Source organism: Capra hircus, chromosome 9, assembly GCF_001704415.2.
Source record: "Capra hircus breed San Clemente chromosome 9, ASM170441v1, whole genome shotgun sequence".
NCBI classification, from domain to species: Eukaryota; Metazoa; Chordata; class Mammalia; order Artiodactyla; family Bovidae; genus Capra; species Capra hircus.
The window spans coordinates 35,252,724-35,273,423 of NC_030816.1; the positions used below are offsets into that span (position 1 = coordinate 35,252,724).

The 20,700-nt window shown below is 32.8% G+C and overlaps 1 protein-coding gene across 3 annotated transcripts in view; it reads right to left on the bottom strand.

The window, feature by feature from the left end:
• GRIK2 (glutamate ionotropic receptor kainate type subunit 2) overlaps window positions 1-20,700 on the bottom strand; it is a 727,083-nt gene that overhangs the window by 115,437 nt on the left and 590,946 nt on the right. For all 3 annotated transcript variants that reach the window (XM_018053124.1, XM_018053125.1, XM_018053126.1), the window contains exons 12-13: window positions 7,582-7,700; window positions 3,775-3,992 (exon numbers count right to left, since the gene is read on the bottom strand). In XM_018053124.1, the coding sequence (XP_017908613.1) occupies window positions 3,775-3,992; window positions 7,582-7,700 (337 nt within the window). The remainder of the gene's footprint in view (window positions 1-3,774; window positions 3,993-7,581; window positions 7,701-20,700) is intronic.

Genomic DNA, 20,700 nt, shown 5'->3' on the forward strand with positions numbered 1-20,700 from the left:
TTAAGCTCAGGTTTCTCTGATTCCAGTTGCCTTCCCTCTTAACTATTCTAAATTGTAGAATATGGGTTCAGAAGTATTAAGTGATTTACATTAGATATTTGATACTACTTAAATGTCCTTTCAACATGTGGCAGAATTTATTTAATACCTATAAAAGAGGACACATATTTCCTGTGATATCTTTAGGAAAGACAGACTATATTAGTATATGTAACAAAACCAGAGATTTCAGGGAGACCAAACCCAGAGAGAAAATTTGTAGAAATTGAAAAACCTGAGTCACAAGTTGCACAGAAACAAGGTGATTTCAGCATCATTTGTAAAACACACGATCCACTCTGAAAATCTAGGGATTCTCGAAAGAGACCATACTGCCTTACAGGCTATGGCTAAGTCATTTTTGAGCTGATAATCTACATGTATTCATTCTCCTAATTTTTATACTTCAAGGAGAAAAGAATATGCTAGTTGCTTGGTAACATTCTACATCGTGTTGGGGTGAGGCTTCAGTTTGGCTACACCAAGTTCCTAGATTCTGAGAAGAATGGTTTGACTCCTACTTTATTGTTTTTCAATAAGATCCCTGGGCCCTCAGCTATTTTATTATCTAAATATGACTATGAACATGTTGGTGATGTCATATAGCTTTCTATTGTTTTACATGAGATTACAATGAAGAACCACCGTCTGCTCAATTTTGAGTTACTTTCCCAGTCATTGCTTTACATTTATCCCTGGAGAGAATGTGTGTGGCAGGTAATGGATATAGGGGGGATGAATGAAATCTTCTTGATAACAGTATACATGTAAGGTCAATGAACAAAGTCAGGCATGTTCTTTGGAAAAAGAATTGTTCAGTGATGTAGAATGACTGTGTAACTCTGTTTTTGCAATACTGAACACTCACCCCTCCTTTAAGCCCAGATATCTTGAGCCAGCTCTTGCTTGTAGTAATACAACTTTACCATTCTTTAAAATAAATTTTGGAACTGAGCTGTTCCAGAACAATTAGCTAGCAGCAGGGTCTTACTCAATTAGTAAAAACAGGATGGAAATTCCTTTAGAAAGTCAATGCCTTAAGGGTGCTTCCTAGAGTGTTTGTATGCATTGCTGTTAATTAAGAAAAAAATAATGGTATCAGATGTAAATTCACTACACACAATAGTCTCTGATTCACTGTAGAATTTCAAAATGAGTGTGCAATTGCTTCAATTCCAGATTGGTAGGGATTTTTTTTTTTAATTCATACTAATAGCTGGTATAGAAAATGAAAGTGTTCATCTCTCAGTCATGTCTGACTCTTTGGGACACCACGGACTATATCCCACCAGGCTCTTCTGTCCATGGAGTTCTCCTGGCAAGAATATTGAGTGGGTTGTCATTCCCTTTTCCAGGGGATCTTTCCAACCCAGGGATAGAACCTGAGTCTCTGGCATTGCAGGCATATTCTGAGCCACCAGGAAAGGAGCTTTCATATGAACAAAATTTCATACCAATAGCTGGTATAAGCATATAGTTTAACAAGCCAAAATATGTAGCTGAAATTAGTATCACAGGGATACACTAAAATAACTAAAGAAAAATCAACATTTACTGAATACTGTATCCTTTTAAATTTTAATGCCTTTTCAAGTTTCAACAGTAAGATGTCAGCATGTGATAAAACTATCAACATAATTGTCACCTTAGTGATTATCACTGTGTGGCTTTTATTGTGACTATTGCACATTTCCAAAGGCTTCAATTTTATAGAAAGAAAGTCTGTGATGCTAAAAACAGAAAGTTGTTTCACATCAATTTTCTCTGGGTGCTAGAGGCACTCCCATGTGTGAGAAAGGAAAACTAGAGATGAAAGACTAAGAAGAAAAGTGAGCAGCAAAGAAACGTGAAGTTAGGTAAAATGACACTGCAAGAGAGCAACTGAACTAAAACAACAACAACAAAAAGCATAGCAGAAGACTAGAAAGATTGTAAAGAAAAGAAAGGGAGAGATAAGCTAAAAGATGGGGAAAAGATGAAAATTTTCAGTGATTTTTCCAGAGGTGTATCTTGCTATAATACACAAGAGCTTTGAAACAGGATATGTGAGTAATCTAGACAATAAAAACAAAATTTGAAGTATTTGTGAGGCTAAAATTATTACTTCTGGTATCAGACCACTTGCATTAGTATTTTATATGCATTATTGTACAAACTCAACTTCAAAAGCCCCTCAAATACTGCAATAATCTAAATGCACCACATATTCACTCTCTACAAAGTTACTAACACTGATGAAATACATTCATAATTTTCAACAGCTAGTCTCTTTTTATATTAAAAAAGGTTTTTTAATAAGAAAAACAATCGCTATTAATTTTTAATACTCAATTGGGAAAAATGATCAATTGCAATTAATGTAATCAAATAGCACCATATTGATCTCAATGACTTGCTCATACTTGATTATTCAATAAATTTAATTAAATGATAAAAGTTTTCCAATTAATTGTAAAATATGCATCCAATCTTTAAGCTAGCCATTAAAAATATTCTCTTTGAAAGCAATTTAATTTTAAGAATTATGTGGATTTGACCAAAACATTCAATCGATTTCGTTCTTTAGGTATTTGGTGATCTCCAGAACCCCCCAAAAAGCTGATTTAATTTGGTAAGAATTTTTACAAAGAAAATTATATAATTATTTGTCAGGTTAAGTCATATAAAATCCTGTTATATGATTGCTGATCCCATCTGCAACAAACTATACGTTTCTTAAAAGTGAGAATTAGATGTTATTTGCTCTAGAATACCCAATGTGTAGCACAGTTTCTGGTACTTGGTAGGTGCTGCCTGGAGTTTTGTTGAAATAATTTATTTTATATCTTGAATCAATTATTTTTTAAAGAGAAAAACAATATACCACTTCTGTCCACTTGAACTGCCAATTGCATTTGTGTGAACAATGAAGGAAAATACCAAGGCTTAAAAATTTGCTAAATTACAAACAATATAAAAATACTCAGTAAAATAGAAAATAAATTATGACATGATACTGATTCCCTAAAGTGGAATCTCCCCATTGGCTCTACTCTGACCCAATGAGATCAGTGGAAGTAAGGAGACAATCTGAATATTATGGAGGAGGACAAGATGCTATGTACCTGGAATTTGGTGCCACCATAATTTCCACGTAAATGTTTAACAGACTTCCCCACTGCAAACCACTACATGCCAATGGGGTAGCCCATTTTGAGATTCTACGCCTTCCAGAATATTAGATGGATGATTGTCCAGCGAATAGGAACTTTTTGTGCTTATTTTCCTTGTTTTTCTGTAGGGTCTCAACAAGTAAAACCTGTTTCATCTTAACAAAAATAAATGCCTATATGGAAAACATTCTTACATGTAATCATTTTATTCTTCTGGAATATCCACACCTTGTAGAGTCTGAATCTCCCACTATTCAATTTTCAGTAAATACATTACTTTGTCTATTTACATTCAATGACAAAACCTTGGTGGGGAAAATAATGTTACTTCTAAACAGATTTTCCTTCAAACAAAGATGAAATACTTATAAAGCAACAACTCCTTGCCATTTGCAAGTATTAAAATGATTTGCTTTGATGACCATATATTTAGTTGAATATGTCTCCATCCCATAAGAAATATGCTATTGATTATTCTCTACAAATAACAACGTTCCTATGCTCTTACATTCATTAACAAGAAAAGGTTTGTTTGTATTCTATCATTTTAATACATAAATTTTAGATAACCAGTAGGACTTACCTTGAAAAAAGTCATGGTTGCACCATCCTCTACTGCTCCATACTCTATCTTGGTTTGTTTAGCTAAATCATCAGCAGAGTCAATAGGGGATTCCATGCGCTCCACTGTCAGAAAGGCGGCTAAGTTAGCAGTATACGAAGAAATGATGATAAGTGTGAAAAACCACCAAATGCCTCCCACTATCCTGGTGGAGAGCGCTTTGGGCATGAGCTCAGAACCTAACAAAGATTGGGGGGAAAAGGTGAGACGAATACAGAGAATTTGATCAGCAGTCAGGTACTTTTGGTCACAGTGGAAGAACGGAATCACTGTGTAATAAAAGCTTAAATCATAGATTTACATATCACTTTAGTAAGCAAGGAACAACCCGTGGGAGAGCAGAGGCTAACTTCAGATAGCATGTCTCTTGGGACATCTGTGCTTACATATAGTGACAGGAGACTGAGCTCTACCTGAGACAGTACAAAATAAGAATCACATAGTAATGACTGGATAGCCTTTATAAAACTATCATTAGAATGGAGAATATCTCTCCTGTTTATAAACTACTTTTATAGATTTTTATATTCTATAAAAAAGCAGGTTTTAGAAGAAATTATTTAATGTACATTTTGATCCATTTCATAACAAGCTTTATTTATGTGAAGTTTCATTGTTCATGTGCATGAAGCTCAAAAATCTTATCTATACTGCCATTTTAAAAAGTAATGTATGAAAACAATTTCAGTTATCCACATTTTTTGAGCCATGGGGCTTCAGTCCAGTTTTTATTTTAAAATAGGTAGTCAACTATTTTTTTATGCATAAACAAATGTCTCCTGTCACTATAGTTAGCTTCAGTGAGAGAAATCAGAATAAGAATAAATAGTTAAACTGGCATAAATTTATCTTTACACATATATACAAATTTCATAGTTATAGTACAATATGTGGCTGGAGTTGTCTGCTCATGGTATTAATAAGAGAATGAGATCTGATCATTACATATTGCTTTTGATTATTATTAATTTTAATTAATTTAGATTATACATTAAAATTCTAACACTTTTTAAATTGAGTCTTTTAGTTTTACCATGTTATTTCTAGCCTTAATATGTAAATGTATAAATATCAGCATGTATAACTTTTTTAATAAGAAAATTATACAAAATTTATGTATATATATTACTATTTACCCTTCATCATTTTGAACCTATAATCAAGAAAGCATTGTCTACAAATAAATTAACTTTAATAAGGTTTGAGTAAAATGGAATGAAGCAAAGATGGACTCCATGTTTTATATATTTTTAAATATAATAACGAATACAGCAAGATTACATATCTCTATATGCATTAAACATACAACAAATTATTCATGCTAACATTGAAAAGAAATGGTATCATAACTTGGTTCTAGCAAAACAGTCCATCTTATACTGCAGTTCATCTTACCCTTCCAATTTCAAACAAACAAACAACATTTTAGAAAGCAGACAGACTTGGACATGACAGCCAACTCCAGCTCCAGACTCTTGCCTACCACTCTGTAAGAAAAACAAAACAAAATAAAACAGAAAAGTACCTTTCTGACGTAGTTGCTCCTAGGCCCTGTCAGACACACACTTGGACACCGAAACACTAAAACATTCCCACCATGATCAGCAGCTTTGGCTGCCCAGTCTACCATTTCTTTTCTTTTTCTTTTTTGAACAACAACACCAATAAAGTCAAACAAGACTGAGAAAGAAAAGAACAGTGGAGACATTCGACAAAAAAGGCCCAATTACCACAAGTTCATATCTTACCCAAGGACTTAAAGTGAATACCTCTTAGGCTTGTGAATCAGAGCCTGGTTAGGGGCTGACTGTCATGTACTCAAGGTAACGTCATGTCCAGCACTATATCCCACTAATTCCTGGGGAGCTGGGCATCAGCCAGAATAGTATGGGTTCCTCTTTCATGTATCCACCAGCAGTGAAGTAGTTATGTGGCAAAGCAAATGTACATTTGAATTTTTCATTGCTTGGATTGCTTGTCATCATTTTTAGAGATATTAGATATAATTTTATTTCTTATTGCTAGATTTTATAAATATCAAGTTCATCTCACCAATATTGAAATTCAAAAATATCCAAATATTTTATAAATTATACATAAAAATGATATACTATTTTTCAAAGTGGTAGGAAAAATAATTTTAAAAACTTTATTATGGTTAGATCTTTACTATGAGAATAATTCATTCCAGGCTATCAGAGTTAGCTATTAGCAGGTTACTAGCAATGTGCCTGGGTAAATCACATAATCCAGTGCTACTTGGAAGAGATTCCTGTCTCATATGATGTATTTTTATTTACTTTTATATTTTTTAAGATAACTCCAATATTATCTTCCAACTGTAAATAAATCTAAGGGCAAAAAAAAAGCCACTGGACTCAAAATGTAGGAAAGGGCAAATACAGTTATTGATTATTCATTTTATTTAGAAAGAGATGCCACTCGCTTAATTAGTTTATGTAAGAGTTCTCTGAACCTTCAAGTTTCAGATTTAAATACATATATATCTGGATGTTCATATTTTTAAAAGCAAAAATTATCTCATTAGTAGGATTGCTTGCAACATGAATTTAAGTTAATTTTTTCCTTTTAATATGCAAATATTTACCTTTAGTTTAGGAAGTAGTTTATAAATGAAACAGTCAGAAATAATGGATTTCTGCATAATATTAAACATGCAAAAGCAAAGTACCTATTTTATTAACAATTTATAATTTAACAATAAATTTTCTCTTCTTCAGTGCTATGGAATGAATTTCTTCAATGTGGATCATAAATACACCAGTAAAATTTAAGGTAAACCCTTATATGGGTGTGGTAACCCTTATAAATAAGTATGTTTTCTTTCCTTAATCCAGTCACTGTCAGTTGTTAAAGGGCATTTTGATTTATTTACAAAATTTTAAAACTTAAAAATATTACATTTTAAATGCATAAAATAGTCTGGTTTTGAAATCTTTTATACTGAGTAGTAGGTCTGACATTAATTTACTGAACTTTATATAAATATTGAAAGATTAATAAAAGAAATCACAGCAGCAAAAAAAAACAGTTAGCTTGGGAGAACTGAGACTAAAATAATAAATTCATAGTTATAAATATACCATTAAAACATATTGCATATATTATGTCATTTTCTAAGAAATGTAGCCTTTATTTTTAACATTAATATTATAATTTTTAAATAATTATGAAAGTATTTTTGCATGCACTTCTGAGCATGCAATACTTTATATTCTTATATACTATCAGATGCAGCTAATATTTTACTTGTAAAGGTAACTCTAAATGGTTAAATATTTTATTTTTACAAATTTATATGCAATAGATTTACTAATCATGCAATACAAAGGCATCTAGTCATCAAGAATTGATAGGAAAGGGAATTTTTTACATCAAAATGAAACAAGAAACAGGAGCAATACACTGTATTCTTGTCTCAAGAAGATGCAGTCTTAGTAGTGCTTTAAACGCAGCTTCTAGCTAATGGATCAGGTTAGCTGGGTTATCTATGAGATAATGTATCTACCATAGGTTAAGAAAGTTAGATGATATACGTTATGTGCAATTGCAAAAGCTAATTATTTTCTCAGAATCTCCCTTGGATGGGATTTGAGAATGCCTAAATGCATCAGATAGATGGAGAAGCTGGATTATGGTTACATGCAGAGAGGCACCCATGCAAGCGACTTGTGCCAGCAAGAGCTGTCACCCCCAGCAAAGAGTGGGACATGGTGCCCAAGGGAAATAGCAGGCTGAATCGTATACCTTGCTGCATGAGAGCTCCAACTCCAAACCAGAAACTATTTAGCAAGGTGAAATTGTTTTCCACCACGTCTGAGTCAGGGTTGCAAGGGTGTGGGTTATACCATTCATAGGGACTAAACCTGTGGTAATTGACAGAAGAAAAGAATATATTTAAATGGCAGTAAGAAGACATTCTATCCAGCATTTTTGCTGCAAAAGAAACAGAAAGACAGGTAAGATTAAGCAGAAACCAGAAATCAGCATTTTTATAGTATAATTTCATATTCATGACAGCAAGTTCTAGGTTTTAAAGATACCTATCCTTATCAGCTGATTACATGCTAAGATGATTAGCAGCATTTCTTTACCATATACCATATATGACATAAGAGAAAAATCTGTGTATCATTAAACAAAGATTTTTAAGATGTAGGCTTTTCAAGAGAAGGATTAACAAAATTTTTTTAAAGACTAGAAATTCATTAAAGAAGAAAATAAACCGGTATGAAATAAACATTTTTAAAACTGTGGAAAACCTGTTAAAAACAGGAGAAATGATACATCACTTTCAGAATTTTTGTATGCTATTATAGAAACTACCAAAGTGGAAGAGATTGAGTAATCAGTGAATAATTATTTTTCACAAAAGAATACAGTACCATGGATTTATATCTTTATGTGTGACAAACTCAGATCCAAATAGAACCAAATCAGAATGAACTACACTCTTTTATATGCTTCTGACTTCATTATGTGTTTCAGAGAGGCTGGCAATATGCAAGATATCAAAGTAGTATGAGAAGCAGGAATGCATATGGACACTGGTATCCACATATTATTTGTTTTCAAATCTACAATTAGTTTGAATCACTGCTTTAAGACAAATAATTTTTGAGGCCAATTATAGATGGTTTTAGAAATATAAACAAAATCTCTTGAAAAATGTAAACCAAGAACTTTATAAATTGTCACGTGTACACATAATTTATCCTAGTTATAATCCAGATATATTTTTCAATTAATGGTACTATCAAAAATAAACAAAATATTTTCCCTAATATCTCAAATTTTAAAGCCACTCTTTTACAAATCAAAATTAGTGTGCGTGCCCTTTATGAAAGCATTAAAAAATCTTGCATTCAATCAAAGTTATTTGAATAATGTATCTGTCACTTCAGAAAGCCCAATTTTCTTCACAATAATCTTTCTGACATATTAAAATTTAGAAGATCAAACAAACCATTTACATCCTCCTAATGCAATTTTTAGAACACCCTTGTTTTAATAGGCTATCATTGACAAACGAAGGAATGTTTTGTTTGGTTCTCTAAGTTAAACTGACACACTGAACAGAAAGGTTGATTGGACAGTAATTAAACATTCTGATATGATTTGTTATGTCTGACTGAAGTAGAAATAGCTTTGGTTGTAAACATTTTATTTTTATTTAAATGCCTTTATTACTTTTACCCTAGTAAAAATAGTTATATACATTTTTAAAAGTACTTCAAAGTATTAGAATATTGGTCATCAAACTTTATCCAAGACTGTCTTTTTTAAAAAAGAAAAATATTATTAATTTTCAATTATCCATAAACGATTCACTGTTCATCAGAAGAAATGTGATCTAGTAATCAGATCACAGGCTCTGCAGCTGGGCCATGCATCTCCATGGCCTTGGACAAGTTATATAAACTCTATTTGTAAATAATAAATATTTTAAAATGTGACTTTGCCTGTAGTTACATATTCTGACTCCTATTCTGATTCCTGGATAATTAAACTTTTCTTTTCCTACTGTTGACAGTATATCAGCTATAAACATAAAGCTGGTCTGTAAAAGCTCAATTTAGTTCTTGTACATGACAAATCTCAAAAACATAACCACAGAGGGTGAGCATGTAAAACCTGCCTAATCAAGATCTCTGGTTTTCACACAGAATCCCATGAGCCCTTGAATTTTATAAGTGCTTCAGGGGATTCCATTGAATGGGGAGAGGGAGATGTAGTTTTGGGGGCTGCAGAAATGGAAGTATAAATATGGGGGATTCTGCCCTTCCTCTCCGTATGTGTATTTATTTTTACATGTACATATAAACATATACACATATTTTTCATTCTGAGAAGGTAGGAAAGGAAGGAAGGAAGACAGGGAAAGAGAAATGAGGGAGGAAAGTGGAAGGAGAAGTGGAAAAAGTATGGAGGAAAAATCTGGAAATACACTTGTTTCAAGAGACTAATAATTACCTCGGTGAGTGATTTTTATATAATTTAATTGAAAGAAAAGAAAAAATGTATGACAAACTAATACTTAAATTCAAATTATGTACACCTTTCACCTTCTCCACTCTGTCTGCTTTTTGCTTTAGCAGGAAGATCTCCAGTGGGCCCAAAAGAGGTGGAATTAGCCTAACAAAAATGCTACCTAACTTGAATTTGCAATTTGTTCTTCATGTTGACACTCAGAAAGCTTTTCTTCTGTCTCCATTTGATGCAGTAACATTCTTCTAATAGTGAGATGTAGGTTATCCTTCAACACACACACACACACACACACACACACACACACGCACTTCACTGGCCTTGCACTGTCCTTTAGCTGCTTATCTCCCTCATATTGAAGTCAACACAGCTCTGATTCTGATTCCAGTCTGTTTTGTTCTGTTTTGTTTTGTTTCTCCTGAACTGAATTACCTCTCCCATCTAAGATTAACTGCTATGTTTAACCCTTTCCTTTGTATTTCCAACAGATATTGAATCAATATTTCTTCCTTTTAATTCTTCTGACTCACCATTTTTAAAAATTCGATTGACTTCCACACTTTTTTCTGCCCATCAGAAAAATTTCAACCACCTCAAATCTATATTTAACCCTAATCACTTCCTAGATCTAAAATGAATTTCCAGTGGCCAGATGATAGACTTTTCAATGCTAATATGTTCAATATGAACCCACAATCTTTCTCCCTAATCCTTCCCTTTTATTGTCTTCTCCGTCTCTGTCAATAGCATCACCTGCTGGCATTCCCAAATCAAGTTACAAAGGTCCTGCTCTTAGTCCTTAGTTCACTTATCCTGAACACTTTAGTCAACTTCTGTTCTTTACATTTCATTTCTCCTAACACTGACCTCCGAAGTGAAGGTGAAAGCGAAGTTGCCCAGTCGTGTCCGACTCTTTGCGACCCCGTGGACTGTAGCCCACCAGGCTCCTCCGTCCGTGGGATTCTCCAGGCAAGAATACTGGAGTGGGTTGCCATTTCCTTCCCCAGAGGATCTTCCAGACCCAGGGATCGAGCCCAGGTCTCCCTCATTGCAGGCAGACGCTTTAACCTCTGAGCCACCAGGGAAGCCCTCAGTTGTCAATTTAAATCAGTCTCCCTACAGAAAGACTTTCATTTCCTCCTCTCCTCCTTCCCTGTTTATTTCCATTGGCATTAATGCCAGTTCAGGTTGTCATATTCTGTAGCTATTGTCTCCGAGATAGTCTTTCCACCTTGCATTCCAAATTTAAAAGCTCCAAATATTGCTTCCCAGTTTACTGTCATGTAGAATAATTTTTAAAATGATACAAACAAAACTTCAATCATGTCTACAGCCTTACATACAAAATACCCAGACATTTAAGCATGGAATTTAAGATCCTCTGCACTGTGCTCCATAATACCATACCAGGATTATGTTCTACTGCTTTTTTTCCTACTCACCAGCCTCTGGCCACTTTCCCCCAAAATCCTATATTGATTCTTACCCATTTCTTTGCTCATCTTGTCCTTTAGCCTGTAATACCCTCTCTACTCCCTCCACTATTCAAATCATATACCCACCCTTCAATTCCAATCACTGCCATCATTTAGTTTGACCTTTCCTGATCTTTTCTTGAAGTATCTAAGGTAGACACTGGTAACTACCCCTAAGTATTCATTGTCCTGCCTGAGTTTTACTAAGAACATTGATGTCCGCATAATAAACTATACTTTCTTCCCTTGAATGTAACTAAATATGAGCCTTTGCAATATGAACAGACGTGATATGTATAACTTCTGAGAATTCTTTTTAAGGATATTTGCCTTGGACTTTCTTTGCCTTCTTCCTCTTTTAGGAAATGGTGATGACTACAGATTATTAGAAGCCCTGGGCTGAGGATGACAGAGATGCCCCAAGACCCTATACTACACTCCTCTAGGCTGCACAATAGGAGAAATAAATGCTTTCTGAATCAAGGCACTGTATTTTTGGCTATCTTTGTTAAAGAAGCTTAACCAGTACTTGAATGACTCAGGTACTCTGCTCATTTTTACATATCTATAGTTCTAAAAGCTTCAAGTTACATTTATCATAACCTGGTTTCTTCATTATAATTTAATACACATATCTCCCCCCTTTTATTAATTGTGAATGAGTACATGCAAATGCAGTATCTGATTAATCTTGTGTCTGCTACAATTTCTAGCACAAGGTGTTAAACCTCGTGGTCATCTCAAGCATATTTGAATTATTCTGAAGATCTTTTTACCTCGCTTTCCTTTTCAATTTCAGGCTATACATCTAAAATTATAATCCTCCTATTTCTCTATACCTTAATATCTCCTTCACCCTATGCTTCCATCTCTGTAAATCTTTTTGAATGCATCATCTTTTTCCTTAAGACTATCACTTAATCAGTTTGCAACTTCTGATGAAATTCTCACTGAACGCCAGCCCTTTGATATCCTCTCTTTTAACTCTGTGATGTGTTCTCCTGATTATTTGTTCTGTGCTCCACTAATAGGAGATCCCTTTTGGCTAAATCATGGCTCTCAGATCTTTCCTCCCTCTTTAATGACTTAACACACTCACTGCTTGAACTCCTGTGCTGATAATTACAAAATCTTCTTAATTTATAGCCATAAATTTTCTCTCAAAGCATTTCCATCCATTTCTGTATATTCCAACTTTGGCAGCTCACCATTACCTTATACTTAAAATGCCTTAAACAAAAACCAAAAAATTCAACCATACTTACCTTCACATTTTCTTTTTTTTTTTTTAGCTCTATAATGATGTAGCACTTCTCTGAGTTGAGATTAAAAGCTTATTTCCATTTTATTTTAATCTATCCCCTTTCTTAAATACAAACTAATGTGATACACTTAAGCCGTATCAACTTTTGTTTTATAATGCCTCTTTGTTTTATTCCATCCATGCACTTTATCTCAGTTCTGAGTAGAAGGTTTTAGGACTCAGTTCCTACATGTTTCCTATTTTCTCTATTTTGTTTTGCAAATGTCTTCACATATAGTTTTGTACCATGAAACTCCGGTTGTCTAGAACATATCAATTCTATTAAATATCAGGTTTAACCTGCTATGCCTCTGAATTTCAATGCTCTATATAATATGACTCAATGTGTTTAACCTTATTCAAACTATTATGTAGACTGGCCAGTTGTCTCACTGTCTTTGTATATGCTGTTCTTGTTAATAGAAAAATCCTCTTCCCTTCAGTCGACTCGCTCAGCCATGTGTCTGTGCTACTCCTTTCTGAAATTCCATAGTGCTTACTTTTCTCCCAAAGCCTAGTTATTTCAAATCTCTATATATTACATATTGCCTTGTGCTCTACTATTGGCATTTTGTATACTAATTTTTTATTTTCAAAATTTTATGATGCCTTTTAGATAGGCTGTTTATCAATATAACTGTCATTATTAATATTTTATTTATTTTAAAATAAACATAATATTTTTATTATTTTAGGGCCTAAAAATTGCCTAACAGAATGCCTACAGGATTGGTGACTATAAAACTTGAGTTTCAGCCATATGTATATTTTGTACTTGATGACATATTGCTAAATCTCTCTAAGCTGAAGATTTATTTCTAAAGAAGAGCAAAACAAACTAAACTAAGCATGAGAGATAATATATGCAAAGCACTTTGCAGACTATACAGTGCTACAAAATGTTAATGAAAAGTGTATAATCTTTTAATGATTTCTTACTCTAGAGTCTTATATCAAAAATAATTTAGATTACATATGAAATAATCTGCTCATTGAGGAAATACTTTTACCATATTATGCAAAATGCTAATTTAACATTTATTTGAACAACTTTTTATAGCAGAGGCAAATTCTACCACAACCAATGTAGAGAACACAATTTTTCCATTACTTATTATTCTGAACCAATGAGCTATATACTTTCACATATCTGAATACTATTTTTGTGCTGCTTCTTTAAGCTGCAGTGACCTTTCTGCAAAGTGTCTCATTTATATTTCAGGATTTAAATTCAACATAAGTTCATTGTCATTGTTATAATAATCCTCAGCTTTCATCTGCATCATAACTTCAAAACAAATCGTTTTTGAAAATTCACCAGGAGTAACTGGGATATTATGAATTTTTTGCTCTTCTTTACTCTACTTAATTATTTACTGAGACAGCAATTCTACACCTCATTTTAAACTTGGGGTTAAACTGGTTGTAATAAGGGAATTAAACAATGTTCTAACTGAAATTATTTTGAAACAAAATAGACATAACCATTTCCAAAATCAAGTATAAACAAACATTCTAGCATGAAAATACAATTTTTTAGCACTATATACTATTTACATATTGACTATGTTTTTTTTTTCCCCTCGGGGTCATATAATTAAACTGAGGATGTAATAACAAATGATCTTTTGACACTTTTCAGTTTAACACCCAAATAATTTGAAAATCTAAAATTTGGTATTCAAATCTTCAATATTACTTCTCTGATTAGTGGAGAAAATAGACTATTTTAAATGATGGTCCAATGATTGATACATTTTACTGAATAAAATTTAGAATTCTCAAGAGAACATAAAATTACCCTTCTGAATAAAAAAGGTTATGGAATCCAAATTTGCTCTCTCTTTTTTATTAATAATCAAGTGACAGGTGATGCTGGATTGTTTAGAGAAGAAATGAGAAGTGAGTAAATGCTATATAAAAAATCAATATACATTAAAACTGTTCACAGAATAACTATAACCCATGTTTTCAGCAATAATTCTGAATTTTCCAAGAATCACCCCCCACTTCAGTTATGTTCAGCTATTCACTGAACATAAATGATATAATTTATTGACACATGTAAATGACATACTTGGTCAAAAGAGGTGATCAGGATAGGTTTGCACTAATACAGGTTAGCATGGAGCCACCAGTGTATTTGGTACTTACTTGAGAAGCAGAACATGGAAGTGGATGTCATAACTATCCCCAGCATTAAAGCAAATAGCCATAAATGTGAGAATATTTCTAGAAACTGGATCTAAATGGACTGAGAGGTGCTAAGGTCACTCCATTTCTAGAAGTTAAAGGCACCATTAGTTTAATTCAGGAATGCCCTGAGGAGAGCTAGCTATAAGAGCTCCCATACTTGGGCAGAATAGCAGATTATAATCTAGGGAAGGGATAAAGCATGTGTATTTATTGAAAGTACGCCATTTTGATGACAACTCCTGTGGGAGCAGACATAATGTGGGAACTTTTAAAGTCTCTGAAAAGCAGGGTTGCCTTGTAGTAGGAAGAGTTTAAAGCAAGGCACCAAAGAACCACTTGATTTACTCAAAAGAAGTCAAGGTTAAATAAAACACTATTAGAAATGAAATATAGAATTAATAGCAATAATATCAGTTTGTGTCACACTTGCCAATTACAAAAACAAGTGCAGCTATATTCTGAACTGCCACAAATGACCAGAGAGAATGACAACGTTATTATCATTATTATTATTAAAAGCTGAGATTTAGATAGATCAGGGATCTTCCCAATACACAAAGAAGGCTAGAGTCAGCTGTGCAATCAAGTCCCTTTTATCTCATTTTGCAGTGTCCAATCGTTATCACACCCCATCAAAAAGGAAAAGGGAATTCTTATGTTCTGATTCAGTTCCCTGTGATAGCAGTGAGAAACTGCTTGATTTTCATTAGGGATAGAAAAAGACTTTATTGTATCACTTTTTAGCATACTTATATCTTGCACTCTGTAAAGTCAATTCTTGCACATTCAGAGCATTCAAAAATTGAGATTTAGTTAATGCCTTGATATCACCGGAGTACAAAAATAGTCCCAAATTTTTCAACAAAATATCATAATTTGATTAACAAAGGCATTAACTACTCTCTGATTTCAGAAATATTGCAGAAAGAATGTCAGTTTTTAAATTTACCACCCGACTAAGCCTGATAATACATTATAAATGTTAAAATTTAATAATATATGCATAGATATGAAATCCTTAAGGAAAGTTCAAATTCACCTAAATTTAAAGTATTTTTACAATATTATCTTTTCTCTATAATTTTACCATCACCATGTGAATTCTAGCTATTTTGAACATGTAATATAATATTGCTTCTCTTACACTGTCAGGGAAAGTTATATTTTTGAATCCATGAAAAAACGCTAAAAGCAGGAGCCTCAGCAATTTTTGTGAACCATCACAGTATCTTTGAGTTGACATAAATCAAGTTAAGGGAATTTAATTTAGCATTTTGGAAGAGGAAAAAAATATTCTAGGGTAGACGCTTATTTTTCAAAATAATTTATTTTTAATTAACTTTGATTTCAGAGAAGAAAATGTCCAGAAGTAAACTTGAAGTGTTTTTGTGTGCATATTAGCAGTCATTACGGCATTATGATCAGATAATGCCATATGACTTTGGGAAAGTACTACATCCAACAATGCTGTTAGGTTCTCTTTCTGACATCTGTCGAAAACGCAGGGCTTCCTGACAAGAAGCTTCTCTAAAAATGCACTTGTCATCCTAAAATTTAACCTGCCCCTTATCTTTTATGGTTCCAAAAGTCTAAGATAGAGACAGTTTCCTCAAACACTAATAGCTTTACTCCACAGCAAACAAAAGAGCGGTATCTTAGTAGTAGGCTCTACCAACAATCAAAACTGATTCTGACCAATTGCTTAAAGGGCATGATCAACTTATATTCAAGGAGTATCATTTTACTTTCAGTGTTTTTTTTTTTAATTTATTCAATTGCTTGTTGCTTTCTGAATCCTTACTACCAAATAGGCCACTTTAGGTGTATAATTAATTCTAAACATTATTTCTTGCCAGAAAAGTAGTGTTGTGATCATTCCAAATAAATAGTTTATATAAACTAAATAATTTATTTTGACAAATACAGATAACTAATATTCTATAGTAGTTGATACTGTATATTTTATGTTGATAGTCATCAATAACAAACACATATCCTGAAATAGTTCTTATTATTCATTAAATTAAATTTGTTTTACTTGAAGTGACTGTGTGTGCACTGGATTAAGAATCATACAAGCTCATACTGGAATATTTTAATTGTGCATACATTAAGGACTATAAGAATTGGTTTTTAAGGAAAAGACTTTCATGGTTATAGTTAATTTTAATTACCTTCCAAATCATTAATGAGCAGGATATTAGTTAAGGCTATATTGTGTTTTCAATGCTCAGATGTAAAAGGTTTCATAATGTAATATGATGTGGTGAGGGTTTGAAATTGGATGGAGTTAAACTATGGTTAAGAAAGAAATGAAAGGAACAAAACATTTGGAAATCATTATTACATAAACTAGGAGATAATATGAGTGGGCAATTTAGAAAGATGATTTTAAAAAATAAACACAATTCCACAAAATATATTTAGTTCAATTAAATATATCTTAAGGAGTAAGAATTAGCTGTTATTCGTACATTCATGATCACATTTGATAAAAGTAGGTAAATTCTATTTTAGTATATTAGCCAGTTAGCACTGTGTCAGAAGATGCCCAAATAGAGTGATGATAAAAAAAAAATGAGAGCAATAATATGACTTCACACTCCGAACCAAAGTAACTTCCTTATTGCAAAAACTATAATGTTGAAGATTCTCTGTACAGTGATTATTATCCATATAACTGAAAACCAGTCCTGTGCTCTATTCTTGGCATAATCCTATGCTGACTTTAACTTAACTTGAACATCTATGTATTCTCATCAGTTAAACTGATGAGACGCTCAGTTAAATCTCATCAGCTCTCTATCCTGTATTTCTAGCTGCCTATGAGAGATTTCCACCTGGTTGTAAAGCCATACTTCAAACTCAGCACAACTAAAATCAAACTGGTCAACTTTCCCATACCAAAACAACCCAATGTCTATACTCAACTGATTTTAAAAATAATCTAGGCATTTTCCAAAGCTCGAGATGAATATTCTTGAAGTCATCTGTCATCCCTTCAATGTCTTTATTCAGCATATCACCAAAGTTTACTGGATTTTTCATCAAAATAACTTTTGAATTTGCCCTTTATTTCCATTTTGCAATGCCTTATTACTAAAATTTTAGCTTAGGCTTTATTTATCCCTAATGCAATAAGTCTTCTTGACTTTTGATTCTCCCAACACCATCTCTCTTGTCCATCCTACATATAATTACCAGGTAAATCTTTCTGGACCTTAATATTGTTAGTTCTGTCATCAAAATCCTACAAGAAATCAATATTGCTTTCCAACTTTTTCTGTCCAATTTTCAAAGCTTTAGAAAGCTGAGCCTTCTCACCATGTTTCCTATTGCTGTTGGTTAGTTGCTAAGTCGTGTCCAACTCTTTTTCAACCCCATGGACTGTAGCCTGCCAGGCTCTTTTGTCCATGGAATTTCCCAGGCAGGAATGCTAGAGTGGGTTGCCATTTCCTTCTCCAGGGAATCTTCCCAACCCAGGGATAGAACCTGCATCTGCTGCATTGGCAGGCGGATTCTTACCATTGAGCCACCAGGGAACCCCATGTTTCCTATTATATCCCAACAAAAATCTTAAAATCTATTTTAAAAAACCAATAAATATCTCACATAAAACATTCATATTAACACCTCCACATTTTTGCTATTGCTGTTCCTACAGATGAAAACATTCCATTACAGTCTGTTAATTAAAACATACTTTTAATTAATGGACAAAAAGTCTTTTCATAGGAGAAGACATACTATGTTTATTTTAAACTCCTCCATCTGAAATGCTCTCTCCATTTTCTTCTACTTAATATAGTTTTCCTCATCTTTTAAAGTCTAATTCACTTATTGGGATAGATGGCATGCTGTTTAAAAGAAGGGAGCATGTCATTGTAATTTTACATATTGTATACCATTAGAACAATATTGGAAATAGAATAAGTACTTAATAACAGTATTGTTTTATTGAGTGTGTGTGTACCTGTATACATATATGTACATATATATATATACACATACATATATATAATCCTGTGGCACTTTGTTCAGTATTACTTATAATGTGTGATACCATCACTTCAAATGTCAGATTCTAAAGAAAAATGACTTCCATTGGGTTAGATTCAAGATGAAAAATAAGTTCAATGTAAAACAATCAGTTATCTAAATATATTAAAATGTTTAAACAAATAAGCTACAAATAATGATCACTTTAAAGGATGTCTACGTTAATCTTTAACTCAATATCTTATAAAATAGCACATTCGAAGTCAGTGGCAGATAGACTAAAACCATCCAGATAGCTTTTATTACATTTATAGGAAGAGAAATATTTTTTCCTTAACTCTTTAAAACTTTAAATAAAATTTTATGTGTATTTATAGGTCTTTCCTTCAGTCAATACAGTGGGTGCTTTTATACTTTACACGGTATTAAACTACTCACTGATATATCTATAAAATACTGCCACAGGGGTGTGAAATTTATGTATATTAACTCCTCAAGAATCAGAAGTCATTATTCAACATCATCCTTTGCAACTCTAGAAGTATGTTATAGATTATTTAAAGTTTTAAGAAAATCTTAAAATTTAATTGCATTCAATTTTATCATTTTAATTTTATTATTCACAAATATTTTGCCTGTTAAATATGGACATCAGAAATGTTTTAAATTTAAAATACATGTCAAATACATAAGACTGTATGTGTGCAGACACTGTTTAACAAATAGAGAGATAAAGAAATAATTATTGCAAAAAATTTTCCATTACTATTAGTATTCTTATCTGTCACCATCTCTATGTCTTATCTTTCATCTTCAGTGTCTTTATCTGTAGAGTGAGGAGGCTGCCCCAGGTCATCACTACAGCTTCCTTCAATATTAATAGTCCAGGATTTCATTATTCTTTTAAAACTATGTCCATTAACTATCTACCTATTTGCACCATATTATACGAGTAGTTGGAGCTTCCCCAGTAGCTCATTGGTAAAGAATCTGCCTGCAATGCAGGAGGCTTGCAGAAAAGACGAGGTTTGATCCCTCAAGTAGAAAATGGCAACCCACTCCAGTATTTTTGCCTGGAAAATTCCATGGGCAGAGGAGCCTGGAGGGCTTCAGTCCTTGGGGTCACAAGAGTCCAATACAATGGAGCGACTAAACAACAATAATGTGAGTAATTATTCAAATAGGACAAATAGGATAAGCTTTAAATATATAAGCAAATTTGTGTAAAAACTTTACATAATAATGCAATTTAAGTACAATTCTTTCAACATGCATATTTAAATTATGATCTAATAACATAATTGCATAAATTTGATCTAGATAAGAACTCTGAAAACTGTCATTCTCAGAGCATAATTCAGTGCAGATTTGTCATTTACTACTTACGGTTATATTTTAGAGGAACAGAAAACTGGTTTAGCTTGCACAAATTTTTATTGTGATCAAAGTATAGTTATTTTCCTTTGTTTACCTAGTGGATATATGGATAAATACATAAATATCTGAAAATATCAATATATGAGAAGATATATACATATATAGGAAATAGAACTATAATAATGAAATGTTTAATCAAATAGATACAAATAAAATACCTGCTGATGAAATATCATTATAATAATTAATTAGATCTGAACACTCAACCCATAGGCATAGAGACAAATAGTTTTGTGGTTGTGGCAGGCACCCCATGTTGGCAAGAAAGGGGAGACTCCGGTTAAAGCACTTTTTTATAGTTCCAGTCTCCTCATGAGGGCATTAATTACTCCTTCTACCTTCCTGTCTATTTTCCTTGTATGATCAGCTCCCCTAAACTGGCTCTGATTTTTCTGGATACAGTTTAACCTCTCCTTTCCAGCTCATTTCTTCCTTGTTTACCATAATCTGAATGGAAGACAAAACAGC